A 17,868-nucleotide genomic window follows, 5' to 3' on the forward strand; every position below is an offset into this window, starting at 1 on the left:
ACACCGTCCTTAACCAATACTGCCACCTCACCCCAACCACTACCACGCACCCCCAACCCCACCATTCCCCCCTTCTTTTCTATCTGTTCAACAGCAACACTTTCATTCATCCACAGGCTGGGCCAGCATTTGTTGCCCAGAGACATCGCTTTGAGTCTGGAGTCACAAGTGGGCCAGACCAGCTAAGCATGGCAGTTTCCTTCGCTAAAGACCATTAGTGAACCAGATTGGTGTTTGCAACAACTAACAATGGTTGGCATGGTCATCATGAGGATTTTTTTTTTCTTATTTTTTTTACCACCCTGACGAGAGCTTATCTGGCCGTGGGAGGGGCACTACTACCCTCTGTCTCTTACTTTCAAGCTAATATTGTATCCAATTGCATAGCGCCCCCGAATCACATGTAATCTAATCTTACTAGCCAGCCTACCATGCGGAACCTTGTCAAACGATTTACTGAAGTCTCTATAAACATCATTCCAGATGAAGGGCTTTTGCCCGAAACATCGATTTTCCTGCTCCTCGGATGCTGCCTGACCTGCTGTGCTTTTCCAGCACCACTCTGATCTAAACTCTGTATAGATATTGTTTACACCTCTGCCTTCATCAATTTTCTTTGTCATCTCTCAAAAATTTTCAATCAACTTAGTGAGACATGATTTCCCACGCACAAAGCCATGCTGACTATCCCTAATCAGTCTTGCCTTTCCAAATACATGTAAATCCTGTCCCTCAGAATCTCCTTCAACAACTTACCCACCACTGATGTAAGGCTCACCAGTCTATAGTTCCATGGTTTTTCCTTACCACCTTTCTTAAATAATGACAGCACGTTAGCCAACCTCCAGTCTTCCGACACCTCATCAGTAATTATCGATGATGCATATATCTCAGCAAGGGACCCAGCAATCACTTCCCTAGTTTCCCACAAAGTTCTGAGGTACACCTGATCAAGTCCTGGGGACTGATCTACCTTAATAGGATGTCCAGCCCCTCCACCTCTATATAATATTGACATTTTTCAAGATATCACTATTTCCCAAAGCTCTCTGGCTTCTACAGTAAATACTGACACAAAATACACATTTAGTATCGTCCCCATCTCATGCGTTTCCACACGTAGGCTGCCTTGCTGATCTTTGGTGGGCCCTATTCTCACCCTAGTTACTCTCTTGCCCTTAACGTATTTATAAATTTGCTTTGGATTCTCCTTAACTTTATTTGTCAAAGCGACCTCATGTCCCCTTTTTGCCCTCCTGATTTTCCTCTTAAGTATACTTCTACTGCCCTTACACTTGGTAGGGATTCACTCGATCCCAGCTATCTATACCTGTTAAGTGCCACCTGACCTGATATCTCTCGCTATTGGCTTGGTGTCAGATTTTACATGGTGACACGGTGATGAGCCCCTAGGCGTGTTGCTATGTCAAAGGTGCTGTGTAAATACAATTTGTTGTTGCATGTACTATAGGTAACTGCCCAGCCTGTATGAAGGAGAAACTATAGGTAGGACCTTTCATGACCTTGAAAGATCCCAACAGGATTCTTGTGTCATCAGAGCGCAAGGAGGGGAGAGGGGGAGGGAAGAAAGTGCAGTCAAAATTAAAGTTTCCAAAAATCAAAAGGAATGCTTTAAGCAAGTTCAGTTGAACTATTACAGACAATCAAGAACTAGTAATCATTTTAAATGAATCCTTCACTTCTGTCTTCATAAATTAGGATTGCTGGCAATTTCTAAATCAAATTATCTATGGAATCTAAAGTGAATGAGTGTGCGGTAAAGTGTGTAATGAAGAGAATTCAGTGCCTAGAGGCATCTTGAAACAGTCTAAAAGCACTTTAAAATCATGGAGAAAATGAGAGAGGGACTGAATGAAGCTCTGGTGAATGTTCCTAAGAGAGCACTAGGTTTAGGAGTAGGCAATATTGGAGCCAGATTAACACAAAGACAACTAAGGATGGGCAGTACATTTTGGCTCAGCCAGTGACTCCACGTCCCTTGAGTGAATTTAAAGATAATTACATTAAAAAAAGTCTCATTTAACACCCGCCAACCCAACCCACATTTCCCCCCCCTTCTCAAACTATTAAAAACAGCAACATTTTTATTCAGCTTTGTGCTCATGGGATGTGGGTGTTGCTGCCTTAGTCACCCTTGAGAAAGCGTTGGTGAGTGCCTTCTTGAACCGTTGCAGTCATTGGAGTGTAGGTAAACCCACAACGCTGTCAGGGAAGCGATTCCAGGATTGTGGAACAGACACTGAAGGGCTGGCGATATATTTCCGAGTCAGGACGGTGTGCGACTCGGAGGGGTGGGAGCAGCAGGTGACATTCCAATGCAAGTGCCGTCCTTCCGAGTGCCAGAGCTCGTGGGTTTGAAAGTTGCAGCCACAAAACTTTTACACACTTTATGAATGACCTTATTTTTAAAAAAGAAAGTGAACCTGCATTTACATGGCATCCTTTGCAACCACAAGATGTTCTAAAGCACTCAGGATTCAATTAACTACTGCTCAAATGTAGTCAATGTTATAATAAGTAAACATTACAAATTTTATCACAGTGTTTTGGCTTTAAATAGAACAGTTCCAGCAATAGTATTCTACTTTAGGGGATATCCCAAATTTTCTCTAGCACAGGCCCTTTCCACATGAGCAACAATTTACCCTTGAATCCTACTATTCAGACATGCAGCTTGGCATCACGATTTCTATTCTAGTTTGTTTAACAGCCATAATACAGAGGGGTCATGCTTGACAGCACGTCACCCCAGGAGCTGGACTCTATCAGTGCAAATCTAATGAACCTAGAGACCACCAGAAGCTAGGAGCCTGCATAAAGCAATGGGTCACGCCTCACAAATCCACCGGAATCCTCTGTTTGATTAAATTCCGCATCAAAGTGAGATGAAAAGGAGCTGAGAATTGAAGGCGAGATAATTCAGTGGAAAGAAAATGCATCCAGCAGCAGAATGGAGGTGGGGGAGCTGAGAATAAGGGTTTGAATGAGATGTTAGGAAAACTCTGGGATTTTATGGCAGGGACAGGGGGATGTGTAACTGTGCCAATGAATGTTCAGGGCACTCACAGGCCCTTCCATCCACACAGGTGAGGGGTTCAGCCAGAAATCCATGGGGTTAACTCTCAAATCTGGAACCTTTTCCTTTTTTTACAGATAATTATGTTGAAAGAAAACATTTGTACCTATCATCTTATCCATCAACCCATCCACTTAATTAGCTACCCATCCATCTACTTATCCTTTTATCCATCCAACTATCTCCACATCAACCTATCCATCTATTTACACATGTCTAGCTATTGGTTAGGTTTTCCATGTCTATTCACTTATCATGAGATGTCTGTGGTTAAGACAAGAATACAGGTAGGGGTAGGTAGATAATAGAGAGATAGACAGATAGAGAGAGAGAGAGATTGGAGAAACTGGGCCTGCAGAATTTCAAAGAATGAAAGGTGATCTCATTGGAATCTACAAAGTACTTGAAAGGGACAGTCAGAGTAGATGCAGGTTGGATGCCTCTTCTGTTGGGGGGTGTCTATAAAGAAGAGATTTCAAAACAAGGGGGGGGATCACTGGTGATGAGGAGGAATTTCTTCTCACACAGAATGGAGAATGTTTGCAATTGTCTACCTCAGAGAGCTCGCAATCATTGAGAAAGCTTAAGGTAGAGATTGTCACATTGCTAAATCCCAATGACATAATGGGATTGTATTGGAAAGGGTGCTGATCATGGCTTGATCCACCCCTCGCCCCCATGATCGCACTGAATATTGGAGTAAGCTCAATGGACTGAAAGGTCTCTCATTGCTCCAATGTTCCTATAGGTTGTTAAATTGAGATAAACCTAAAAAAGAAAGACTTGCTTCACCTCTCAAGAGATGCCAAAGGGCTTTCCTGTCAATAAAGTATCTTTTCGAAGTATTGTCGAGATTGTGATACGGTAGTCCAATTTGTGCACAGCAAGATCCCAGAGACTGCAGTGCGATGATTACCAGATAGTCTATGTTTTAGCAATGTCAGTCAGATAACTGGAGACACTGAACAAAATAAAGGAACTGTGGTTGCTGGAAACCAGGTACAAAATCAGAAATTGCTGGGAAAACTCAGCAGGTCTGACAGCATCTGTGGAGAGAAAGCAGATTTCACGTTTCAGGTCCAGTTACTCTTCTTCAGAACTGATGGAAAAAGAACATAGAACATAGAACAAAACAGTGCACTATACGCCCTTTGGCTCTCAATGTTGCGCCGACATGTGGAACCAATCTGAAATCCATCTACCCTACACTATTCCATTTTCATCCATATGTTTATCCAATGACCATTTAAATGCCCTTAAAGTTGGTGAGTCTACTACTGTTGCAGGCAGTACGTTCCATGCCTCTACTACTCTCTGAGTAAAGAAACTACCTCTGACACCTGTCTGTATCGATCATCCCTCAATTTAAAGCTATGTCTCCTCGTGCTAGCCATCACTATCTGAGGAAAAAGGCTCTCACTGTCCACACTGTCGAAACCTCTGATTTTCTCATACGTCTCTATTAAGTCACCTCTCATCCTTCTTCTCTCTAATGATTGGTATATTTGCTGGAGTTTGGCATATATGCTGAAGAGGCGTGGAGGGATAGAGGGGGAGGAGTAAACAATGGGTGGAAATGGGTTACTAGAGTCATTGCCCAACATTTCCTTGCAATGGCGCCGATGGGATCTTTTCTGTCCACCTGAGAGACCGGCCCTGAAAGACAGACCCTCTGACAGTGCTGTGCTCCCTCAGTAATGCATAGCAGTCGCCTCCTGGGCTTTGTTCCCAAATCTCTGGAACAGAATCCTGAACCCACAAGCTCCTAACTAAGAGGTGAGAGTGTTTCCATTGAGCCAAAATGGGTTCAGTTACTGAGAGGTTACACAGGCGGCCAGGAACAGTGTGTGCCGAGATTTCAGGGATCAGAGGAAGAGTCATACCAAACCCGAAACATGAACTCTGTTTCTCTATCCCCAGATGCTGTCAGACCTGCTGAGTTTTTGCCAGCAATTTCTGTTTTTGTTCATAAAATTAACAAATCTAGAATGAGATCAGCGTTTAGAGAATTTGTAACAGAAGTAAGGACAGATTAAGGACAGGATTGATGGGTATACAAGTTGACAGAAATGATCAAACTATGTATGGGACATGATGGGGCTGCGGTAATGTCATTTGAGGAATGTGGTTGGTCAGCATTGAATAATGTAGGTTTGATGTTAATGTTAGATTAATATCTTGGGTTTACCTTCAGGGCTTGAGGAATAAGTTCATATCACCGTAGTTTTAGTTGTCTTGGAAGGTTTAGCTCCTGCAAAGTCTCTGTCCCTTCAGGCGATTAAATAATGAGTGGATTCTGTAACTGTGCAGGATCTATCAGAGCAAAAGGGCCAGTACAATAAGCTGTCTCATCTGCATTTGGAGCCTGCTCCTGTGTTGCTAAAACTGAAGTCTATCCTGTGTTTGTTACAGAGCTGCATTAACGACCCCCCTTTGCTCCCTCCACTGCCTGGACAAAGTGGATGCTCCATCAGATCATCCTACAAATCAACCTCAACATGTCTTCTGCCCTGAGTGAGGAATGAAAGGATTCAATAGGGTAGGGGTACAGGATGTTTCCATCGCTGGCTGAGACCAGAACGGGAGACCATCAGGTAACAAATTCAGAAGAAAGATTTTTTTTCTTTATCCACAGAGTGAGGGGAACGTGGACCTCGCAGGGAGCAGTTGAGACAAATAGCATGATATATTTAATAGGAAGTTCGCTAAACACATGATAGTGAAAGGAAAACTTGCAGGTAGTTAGGAAGGCAAATGCACTGTTGACATTTATTTTGAGAAGACTTGAACATAAAAGCAGAGATGTACTTCTGATGTTCTATATGGCTCTGGTCAGGCCACATTTGGAGTATTGTGCACTGTTTTGGGCCCCACATTTCAGGAAGGATGTGCTGGCCTTGGAACATGTTCAGAGGAGGTTCACGAGAATGGCCCCAGGAATGATAAGCTTAACATGTGAGGATCATTTGTTGACTCTGGGTCTTTACTGGATGGAGTTTGCAAGGATGAGGTGGATTCTAATTGAAACTCACAAAATATGGAAGGGCCTGGACAGAGTGGATGGTGGGAAGATGTTTCCACTGGTAGGAGAGACTAGGATCCAAGGGCACAGCCTTAGCGTAAAGGGAAGACCTTTTAGAACGGCGATAAGGAGAAACGTCTTCAGCTAGAGAGTGGTGAATTTGTGGAATTCACTTCTACAGAAGACTGTGGAGGCCAGGTCATTGCGCATATTTAAGACAGAAAAAGATAGATTTTTGAGTATCAAGGGGATCAAGGGTTACGGGGAGAAAGCGGGCGAATGGGGTTGAGAAACGTATCAGCCATGATTGAATGGTGGAGCAGACTGGACGGGCTGAATGGCCTAATTTCTGCTCCTATGTCTTATGGGCTTATAGTCTAACTATGGTGAGATAAATCGGGGTGGGAGGAAGTCTGTGTGCTGCATCAATACAACATGAACTAGCTGGGCAGACTGGCCTCTTTCTCTGCTATAAATAATTTGAAAGACTTTGTGATCGGTTCCACAACACCATGAGGGTGAAGTGTTCAGATGTCCCCCAACAATGAGCCTGCCCAACATGTAATTAATATAATCAGGACAGGACTTACACACTTAATGGTAAGATCCTAGGGAACAAGGAGACCTTGGAGTGCAGATTCATAGCTCCTTGAAAGTGCAGTCCCAGGTAGATAGTGTAGTGAAGAAGGTGTTTGGTATGCTTGGCTTTATTGGTCAGTGCATTGAGTATAAGAATTGGGATGTCATGTTGCAGCTATACAGGACATGGGTTAGGCCAATTTTGGAATAATGCATGCAATCCTGGTCTCCCTGCAATAGGAAGGATGTTGTGAAATGTGAAATGATTCAGAAAAGATTTACAAGGATGTTGCCAGGGTTGGAGGATTTGAGCTATAAGAAGAGGCTGAATAGACTGGGGCTATTTCCCCTGGAGCATTGTAAGTTGAGGGGTGACTTTATAGAGCTTTATAAGGTCGTGAAGAGCATAGATAGGGTAAATAGCCAAAATCTTTTCCTCCGGGTGGGGAGTCCAAAATTAGAGGGCATGGGTTTAGGGTGAGGGGAAAGTTTTAAAAGGGACCTAAGAGGCAACTTTTTCACGCAGAGGGCGGTGCATGTATGAGCTGCTAGGGGAAATGGTGGAGGCTGGTACAATTACAACATGTCGACATGGACAAGTTAGACTGAAGGGTCTGTTTCCGTGCTGTACATCTCTATGGCTCAATGACTCTAAATGGGACTAGGTTTATTCAGAATATCTGGTCAGCATGGATGAGTTGGACTGAATGGTCAGTTTCCATGCTGTACAGCTCTATGATGCGATAAAGAAGGTCTTTTGCATTATAATCACGGAGCACAAAATGAGTCTGTTCGGCACATCATATCTATGTCAAGTCGAGCCTAGCTGTCTACCCCTTTATATCACAGGACAATACAGTTGCTAAAACGCAACAGTGAACATCATAAACACTTTACAAAGAAAACATTTATTTCATTCATTCATTCATTGTCCATCCCTAATTGCCCAGATGACAATTAAGAGTCAAGCATATTGCTGTGGGTCTGGAATCACATGTAGGCCAGACCAGGTAGGTTTCCCTCCCTAAAGGATACTAGTGAATCAGATGGGTTTTTCCCCAACAATTGACAATGTCATCATTAAGACTCTTAAATCCAGACTTTGGTCGTGGAATTCAAATTCCTGCATCTCGGGATTAACAGTCAAGCAATAGTACCACTAGGCCAGTGCCTCCGCTGCATTATTCATGATTTACCTATTTTCATTGAGTGCTTTCTTGGCTTTTGTTACATCAATTTGGGGCGGCACGGTGGCACAGTGGTTAGCACTGCTGCCTCACAGCGCCAGAGACCCAGGTTCAATTCCCGCCTCAGGCGACAGACTGTGTGGAGTTTGCACATTCTCCCCGTGTCTGTGTGGGTTTCCTCCGGGTGCTCCGGTTTCCTCCCACAGTCCAAAGATGTGCAGGTCAGGTGAATTGGCCATGCTAAATTGCCCGTAGTGTTAGGTAAGGGATAGATGTAGGGGTATGGGTGGGTTGTGCTTCGGCGGGGCGGTGTGGACTTGTTGGGCCGAAGGGCCTGTTTCCACACTGTAAGTAATCTAATCTAATCTAATCTAATTGGTCTCAGGTGGCTGCTAGTTATGGTAACTATGATTGGTAAAGGTGACTTGACTGTGTTCTGAACCATTAGCAAGTAATAGAGGGGCCCTGTGTTCAGTGCTCCTCTGGCATATGTTGATGGGGGAAATGCATGAGAGAATCTCAGGAAAAAGACTGGCTTCCGTCCTTGGCTATTCAGCTTTCTGTGATTCAGTTCATTGCTGATTTATCTGTACCATCGTTGAATTGACAGTCCTGAGTTGGAGTACGACACAGGGTTGTAAGAACAAGAATGGGTTAATCAAAATCTCTTGGGCCTGTTTTGCCACTGAATAAGATTATGGGTGATCTTCGATCTAAGTTAAAACGTGTGATGCTGGGAAAGGTCAGGCAGCATCCGAGGAGCAGGAGGGTTGACATTTCAAGCATAAACTCTGAATTCCTGATGAAGGGCTTATGCTCAAAATGTCGACTCTCCTGCTCCTCGAATGCTGCCTACCTGCTGTGCTTTTCCAGCACCACACTCTCGCCTCTGATCTCCAGCATCTGCAGTCCTCACTTTCTCCTGACCTTCAATCTAACCCAATTGACCAGGCTTTCGCCCTGTCGCTTAATGAGGATCCATGTAATGTCACTGGGTTAGTACTGATTGAGGATGATCAGCCATGATCATAATGAATGGTGGTGCAGGTTCGTAGGGCAGAATGGCCTACTCCTGCACCTATTGTCTATTGTCTATTGTCTATTGGTAATCCACTCGAATGTCTGGGGCATGGGTTTGAAACCTGCTATGGCAGTTGGTAAAATTTGAGTTCAATTTATTTTAAAAGATCTGGAATTAAATGCTAGGATGACTACGTTATTGCTGTCAATTGTTGTTAAAATCATTTGTTTTACTAATTTTATTTCTAGGGAAGGAAATCTGTGAACCTTAGTTGGTCTGAGGATTGATAGATGGAGATTAATTTGGATAAATGTGAGATATTGCATTTTGTTAAAACAAACAGGGGCAGGACTGATACAGTTAATGACAGGGCCCTGAGTAGTTTTGCAGAACAAGAGACTTAGAGGTTCAGGTACATAATTCTTTGAAATTTACATCACAGGGGTGCAGTGTTGTTAAGAGGTGTTTAGCACACTTGTCTTCATTGCTCACACCTTTGAGTATTGGAGTTGGGACATTATGTTGAGGTTGTACAGGACATTGGCAAGGCCTCTTTTGGAATATTGTGTACAGTTCTGGTCACCCTGCTATAGGGAGGATATTATTAAATTGGAGAGTGGTTAGTGTGTGGAATGAACTACTAGAGGAAGTGGTGGATGAAGGTAAAATTACAACATTTAAAAGACATTTGGATAAGTTCATGAATCAGAAAGGTTTGGAGGCTTGTGGACTAAACACAGGCAGGCGGGACAAGGTTAGTTTGGGAACATGATTGGCATGGACTAGTTGTACTGAAGGGTCTGTTTCCATGCTGTATGCCTCTGAGTCTATGACTGTATGGTCTGACTAATGGTGACTCCAGACCCACAGCAATGTGGTTGACTCTGAACTGCCCTCTGGGCAATTAAGGATGGGCAATGAATGCTGGCCTAGCTAGTGGCATCCATATGTTGTGACCATTTTAAAAAAAATTATGATTATTAAGCATCTGTCCAAGTCTTATTTTTAATTAATTCTTGGGATGAGTTAAACTCAGTTTATTGTTAACCCCCTGAGCTGGCTGCAACCATTATTTGAGGAAGAGGTTTCCAAGCTTCCACTAAAATAAAACAAAGAACTGCAGATTCTAAAACAAAAACAGAAATTGCTGGAGAAACTCAGCAGACCTGTGGAGAGAGAAAGCAGAGGGATTCTTCATCAGAACCCTGGAATACATAAGACCATAAAAACAGAGGAGCAGAAGTCAGACGATTCAGCCCATCCAGTCTGCTTCGCCATTCAATCATGACTGATAAGTTTCTCAACCCCATTCTCCTGCTTTCTCCCTATAGCCCTTGATCCCCTTGATACTCAAGAACCTATCTATCTCTGTCATAAATATGCTCAATAAACTGGCCTCCACAGCCTTCTGTGGCAATGAATTCCATAGATTCTCTGGCTGAAGAAGTTTCTCCTTACCTCCGTTCTAAAAGGTTTTCCTTTACTCTCAGGCTGGGCCCTCGGGTCCTAGTCTCTCCTACCAATGGAAACATCTTCTCAACATCCACTCTGTCCAGGCCATTCAGTATTCTGTATGCTTCAATTAGATTCCCCCCTCATCCTTCTAAACCCCATTGAGTATAGACTCAGAGTCCTCAAACATTCCTCACATGTTAAGCTTTTCATTCCTGGGACCATTCTCGTGAACTTCCTCTGAACATGCTCCAGAACCAATACATCCTTCCTGAGATATGGGGCCCAAAACTACTTATAACACTCCAAATGTGGGAGTCAGGGACGAGATACTAAATTCACATCTTCTTCCTGTGTGGTGTGGTACATCAACATTCTGATGAAGAACCACTGGGCCCGAAACATTAACTCTGCTTCCTTCCGACAGATGCTGCCAGACTTGCTGAGTTTCACTAGAAATTTCTGATTTTGTTTCAGAACTCTAATACTATTGGTGTGTAGATAAATTACCAATTTCACTTTTGAAATGCCTGCCTCCGACTTTTACACTATGTCCCTGGTCCTTAATCCCCCAACAATCGACCCTATCTGCTCCTCCCAATATCTTGAAAGGTATGATCAAATAGTTTAGATTAGATTAGATTACTAGTCCCCCAATCTTTTAAATTCCAGGGAATATGTGTAATTTCTTTGCTTAATTTAACCCTTTGATTCCAGGTATTGTTCCAGCCATTTTATGCAGCACCCCTTCCAAGTCAATGCATCCTTCCCAAAGTTGTGATGCACTCCCAGGTGATATCTAACCTGGACTTGTGTGTCTGTAACTGGACCCAGGAATGAGATACTGAATCCACATCTTACTGCTTTATGGTGTTGTACACATTTAAAGGTTAACCGTATCATACGATCATACAGCACAGCTGAGGCCCTTTGGCCCATCCTGCCTATCTACATTAATCTCACTTTCCTGCATTTGTTCCACAGCCTTGAATGATGTGACATCTTAAGAGTGGTAATGTCACTGGGCTAGTAATCCAGAGACCAAGGTGAATAACGTAGAAATATAGAAGCAGGAGTAGGCCATTCAATCCTTTGAGCTTGTTCCATCATTCAATATGATTATGGCTGATCATCAAACTTATTACCCTAATTCCACTGTCCCCCAGATCCCATGATCCCTTCAGCTACAAGAGCTATATCCATCTTAAAGGCATATAATAGAGGGGCTGGTCTAATGGTGTTATCACTGGCCTATTAATCCAGAGCCCGAGGTAATGCTCTGGGGACTCAGGTTCAAATCCTGTATTGGCAGATGGTGGAATTTGAATTCAATAAAAATCTAGTGTTGAAAGTCTAACGATGACCATGAATTGATTGGAGTCATAGAGATGTATAACATGGAAACAGACCCTTTGGTTCAACAGTCCATGCTGACCAGATAGTCTGAATTAATCTCTTCCCATTTGCTGGCATTTGGACCATATCCCTCTAAACTCTTCTTATCCAAATGCCTCTTAAATGTTGCAATTGTACCAACCTCCACCACTTCCTCTGGCAGCTCATTCCATACACACATCACCATTTGTGTGAAAAAAATCACCTCTTAGGTCCCCTCATTCCCCCCTCACCCTAAACCTATGCCCTCTAGTTCTGGACTCCCCACCCCAGGGAAAAGAGCTTTTCTATTAATCCTATCTATGTCCCTCATGATTTTATAAACTTCTATAAGGTCACCTTGTTGGGGGAAAACGGCCTGGTTCACTATTGGCCTTTAGGGAAGGAAACTGCCATCCTTACCTGGCCTGGCCCACATGTGACTCCAAAGCCTCTGCAATGTGGTTGACTCCGAACAGCCCTCTGACCAATAAGGGCTGAAGGGTCTGTACTATGCTGTAACATTCTAAATGCTGGCCTAGCCAGTGATGCCCTCATCCCCTGACTAAAAAAAATGTTTTGTTCTCAATCGCTTTCTGTGGTAGTGAATTCCAGAGGCTCACCACTCTCTAGGTGAAGACATTTCATCTCAGTCCTAAAAGATTTACCCTTATTCTTAAACTGTGGCCCCTCGTTCTGAACGCCCCCACTATCAGGAACATCTTTTCTGCAACTAACCTGCCTAGACCTATGAGGTTTTTTTATAGGTTTCTATGAAATCTTCCTTAATTCTTCTAAATTCCAGTGAATGTATCCTGACTTGACTCAATCTCTCTTCTTATGTCAGTCCTTCCATCCCAGGAATTAACTGGTAAACCTTCACTGTACTTCCTTTATTACAAGAACATCCTTCCTCAGATAAGGAGACCGAAACTGCACACAATATCCCAGGTGTGGTCTCATCAAGGCCCTGTACAATTACAGGGCCTTGATAAGTAGGCCGCCTACTTGCGGAGCGTTTCAGAGAACACCTCTGGGACACCCGGACCAACCAACCCAAACACCCTGTGGCTCAACACTTCAACTCCCTCTCCCACTCCACCAAGGATATGCAGGTCTTTGGACTCCTCCTATTGCATTTCCGATGCCCCTCCCCCAAGTCCCTCCTCCCTACCTTTTATCTTAGCCTGCTGGACAAACTTTCCTCATTCCTGAAGAAGGGCTTATGCCCGAAACGTCGATTCTCCTGTTCCCTGGATGCTGCCTGACCTGCTGCGCTTTTCCAGTGACACATTTTCAGCTCTGATCTCCAGCATCTGCAGCCCTCACTTTCTCCTGTATAATTACAACAAGACATCCTTGTTCCTGTACTCGAATCCTCTCACTATGAAAGTCAATATACAGTTTTCCTTCCTTAATGTCTGCTACACCTGCACACTTATTTTCTGCGACTGGTGCATGAGGGTACCCAGATCTCGTTTAACATTCTCCTCTCTCAATTTATAGCCATTCAAATAATGTGACCTAGAGACATGTGTTCTCATCCTAGCAGAGCAGCATGGGCAGCACGGTGGCTCAGTGGTTAGTACTGCTGCCTTACAGTGCCAGGGACCTGGGTTCGATTCCCGCCTTGGGCAACTGTCTGCATGGAGCTTGCACGTTTTTCCTGTGCCTTCCTGGGTTCCCTCTGGTTTTCTCCCTCAGTCCAAAGATGTGTAGGCTAGGTGGATTGGACATGCCCAATTGTCTGTGATGTGCAGGTTAGGTGGGTTAGCCATGGGAAATGCAGGGTTAGAGGGTAAGGTGGGGGTGGGTGGTGAGGGTCAGCGTGGACTCGAATGGCCTGCTTCTACACTGTAGGGATTCTATGAATAACATCTGAAAGTTACTCTCAGTAACAGTGATTACAAAATTACCATCAGTTGCCATTGAAAACCCTCTGGCTCCCTTACGTTGTTCAGTGAAGGAAATCTGGCCTACTACTGCTTGGGCAACCTGGGCATGCATTTCCTCCACCTCTGAATGTGTGTTGTGGTTAAGTCATCCACACCCCACTTGGGGTTTTGCACATCACTTTCTGCTGTTTATGCTTGGCTACCACCTGTAGCCTGTCACACAAAGACATGAGCAAGGAAGAACAGGAGGCCACTCGGCCCATTGGGCCTACTCCACCATCCAGTAAAGATCATGACTGATCTGACTTCAAACTCAACTCGACATTCCTGCATATCCCTCGATGTCCTTCCATCACCCTCGCTCATCAAGAATCTATCAGAGGTGGTTGGTGCCTTCACGCATGTGACCTACGTGTGACACCAGCCCCACAGCAATATGACTGACTCTCAGCTGCCCTCTGAAATGCCACTCAGGTCGAGGACAATTAGGAATGGCCACCAAATGCCTATGATGCCATCCACCCTTGTCCTTGAAGCTCATTTCCTCACAAGATGGCGGAAACAAACCCTTTGAGAATGTTTAAGAGAGAAGTGGATGGATCTTTGGTTAGCAAGAGGGTGACAGAGTCATAGAATCATATAGCCCTTCGGCCCATTTCATACATGTCAACTATGCTCCTAAACTGAGCTAGTCCCACTTGCCTGCACTTGGCCCATATCCCTCTAAATCTTTCCTATACATACACCTGTCTAAATGTCTTTTAGATGTTGTAATTGTACCAGCCTCCACCACTTTCTCTGGCAGCTCATTCCACACATGCACCATCCTCGGTGTGAAACCATTGCTCCTTAGGTCCCTTTTATACCTTTCCCCTCTCACCCCAACTGCACCCTCTAGTTCTGGACTCCTCAACCCTGGGAAAAGATCTTGTCTATTTATGCTATCCATGTCCCTCATGATTTTATAAATGTCTATAAGGTTACCCCTCAGCCTCTAACGCTCCAGGGAAAACAGCCCCAGCCTCTTTATAATGGAAGGTCCAGAAGAAGGGTTACATGTGAAACATTGACTTCTCCATTTCCTGATGCTGCCTGGCTTGCTGAGTTCCTCTATCCTCCCGCCTGTCTACTTCTTTATGTTGGAGATTTACAGGAATATGGAGTTGAGGTTACAATCAGGTCAGCCATGGTCTGATTGAGCTGGCTCACAGGGCTGAATGGCCTACTCTTGCTCCTAATAGAGGCGTCTCACTCCACTTTACAAAGACCAGTGTTGCGCCCCATGTGCTTAGCAACGCCAGCCAGCCTGTCCGAAAAGAGAGCGGCAAGAATGACTCACCAGCCTTCCAGCCTCGTTGTTGTGCAGGTCCACCAGCGTCCTTATGTCGCTCTTGCCCTTCTTCCGCCTGGCATCCATGAACTGCTTGGACTTCTCGTAGCCGAAGTCCACGTCGTCACCGCAGCCTCCCCACTCCCAGGCAGTGCCCTCCATCCTGGTACCCGCGCCCGTCAGCGGAGGAGAGTGGTTGCGGGACCTGTCACAGCCGCACTGTAGCAGCTCGCCCATGCTACAGGCCTGGGTCACGGTGTGTGTCACACCCGCCGAGGTGATGGCGTAGACAAAGGCCGTCTCCCGGATGTCTGCGTGTGCGGAGGGATGGTGGCAGTGGGGAAGGTGGGAGATGGCAAAGATGGTGCAGGGTTACTGAATGATACAACAACTTTCATTGGAATACCCACCACCCCACCACCCCCACCCATCCTAATAGAATCAATTGGGGTGGCATAGTTGCTCAGTGGTTAGCACTGCTGCCTCACAGTGCCAGGGATGCAGGTTCAATTCTAGCCTCGAGCAACTGTCTGTGTGGAGTTTGCATATTCTCCCCGTGTCTGCCTGGGTTTCCTCCGGGTGCTCCAGTTTCCTCCCACAAAAACGTGCAGGGCAGGTGAATTGGCCATGCTAGATTGCCCATTGTGTTAGGTGCATTAGTGAGAGGGTGGGTCTGGGTGGGTTACTTTTCGGAGGGTCAGTGAGGAATTGTTAGGCCAAATGGCCTGATTCCACACTGTCGGGAATCTAATCCCACTGTACTTCCCACTGTGGTCACATAGAACAATCAGGGATCAAAGGATCTGAATCAGAAATTGCTGGTGCACTCAGCAGGCCTGGCAGCATTTGTGGAGAGAGAAAGCAGAGTCAATGTTTCGGGCCCAGTCACCCTTAATCAGAACTCCGGTGTTGGCAGGTCTTTTGTGTTTTGGTGCAGGGATCAATGTTGGGAAGTATGGGAACAGGCTATTGAATTGGATGATCAGCCATGTTAATATTGGATGGTGGATCAGGCTCGAAGGGGTGATAAAGGGCTTTTGCCCGAAATGTCGATTTTCCTGCTTCTCGGCTGCTGTCTGACCTGCTGTACTTTTCCAGCACCACTCTAATCGAGACTCTGATCTCTAAGTTTGTGCGAAGATTTGTAGCTCGGGTGCTCGTTGTTGTGGCTCTGTTCGCCGAGCTGGTCTCCAGCATCTGCAGTCCTCACTTTTGCCTTGAAGGGGTGAATGGCCTACTCCCACTCCTGTTTTCTAATCAACATCTCCAGGGATGTTATCACACACCTCTGGAACAGGTAGGACTTGAACTCTGGCTCAGAGAGAGGGACACTACCACTGCACCATTCAATCCCGTGCTCCTGTTTTCTAGGTTCCAGTGTTTAAGTTGGTTCATTACTCTACAGGCATAATTCTTACTTTGGCGTGAGTTGGCAAATAAGATACAAGAGGTCTTGGGTTCAAATTCTCTATGGGCCTTTATTTTACTGTTCAGATGGGCTATCAATTATATAGAAAGGTGCAATAGACAGATTTTTAATGAGTGAGGGAGTCATGGGTTATGGGAAAAAGACAGGAAAGTGGAGTTGAGGATTATCAGATCAGCTTCAATCTCACTTAATGATGCAGCAGATTCAATGGGTTAAATGGCCTACTCCTGCTCCTATGTCTATAACCTTATAATGAAATATTGGGACTGTTGACCCATCACTAGACAAAGGTAACCTGCTCCTGTCCCTCTATTTTTTTTTGGGTCAGCTTGCAGAGCACAAATTGATTGCTTTGTTTTCCTCCTTACAGGACAACCAGACTACAAACGTTTTTCATTGCTTGTGGGATGCTTTGCTACCATTTATTGCTTGTCCCCAATTACCCAGGAGGAGATAGTGGTGAGTTGCCTTCTTAGACACCTGCAGTCCGTTTGGTGCTCAGACATCAACAGTGCTATTATGGGAGAGAGTTCCCAGACTTTGACCCACCGACAGTGAAGGAATCTTTGAATTGAATTAGAATCCCTACAGTGTGGAAACAGGCCCTTTGGCCTAACAAGTCCACACCAACTCTCTGACGAGCAACCCAACCAGATCCATTCCCTTACCCGATTACTCTACATTTTACTGCTGACTAATGCACCTAACATACACATCCCTGAACACTACGGGCAATTTAGCATGGCCAATTCACCCAACCTGCACATCTTTGGATTGTGGTAGGAAACTGGAGCACCCAGAGGAAACCCACGCAGACACGGGGAAAATGTGCAAACTCCACACAGACAGTTGCCTGAGGCTGGAATCGAACCCGGGTCTCTGGTGCTGTGAGGCAGCAGTGCTAACCACTAATGGTGATATATTTCCAAGTGAGTGGCTTGGAGGGGAACTTACAGGGGGTGGTGTTCCCAGGTATCTGTTGCCCCATGTCCTTCTAGATGGGAGGGGTCATGGATTTGGAATGTTCTGTTTAAGGATATTTGGTGATTTTCTGCAATGTGCTTTGTAAATCGCACATGTGTCAGTGGTGGTGGGAATGGCTGCTTGTGGATGTGGTGCCACTGAGGCAGGGGCTGCTTTATCCTGGATGGTGTCAAGCTTCTTGAGTGTTGTTGGAGCTGCACCCATCCAGGTAAATGGAGAGAATTTCATCATACTCCTGACTTGTGTCATGTAGATGGTGGATCAGTGGTGCTGGAAGAGCACAGCAATTCAGGCAGCATCCAACGAGCAGCGAAATCGACGTTTCGAGCAAAAGCCCTTCATCAGGAATAAAGGGCTTTTGCCCAAAACGTCGATTTCGCTGCTCGTTGGATGCTGCCTGAATTGCTGTGCTCTTCCAGCACCACTGATCCAGAATCTGGTTTCCAGCATCTGCAGTTATTATTTTTACCTCATGTAGATGGTGGTTAGGCTTTAGGG

At 45.0% G+C, this 17,868-nt stretch overlaps 1 protein-coding gene across 1 annotated transcript in view; it reads right to left on the reverse strand.

Moving 5' to 3' along the window:
* Positions 1–17,868, reverse strand: part of LOC122551802 (protein Wnt-6-like) — a 105,038-nt gene that overhangs the window by 10,858 nt on the left and 76,312 nt on the right. Inside the window, exon 3 of the mRNA XM_043694272.1 lies at positions 14,967–15,268. Within this exon, the coding sequence (XP_043550207.1) occupies positions 14,967–15,268 (302 nt within the window). The remainder of the gene's footprint in view (positions 1–14,966; positions 15,269–17,868) is intronic.

The sequence above is a fragment of the Chiloscyllium plagiosum genome, chromosome 7 (assembly GCF_004010195.1).
Source record: "Chiloscyllium plagiosum isolate BGI_BamShark_2017 chromosome 7, ASM401019v2, whole genome shotgun sequence".
In the NCBI taxonomy this organism is placed as follows: domain Eukaryota; kingdom Metazoa; phylum Chordata; class Chondrichthyes; order Orectolobiformes; family Hemiscylliidae; genus Chiloscyllium; species Chiloscyllium plagiosum.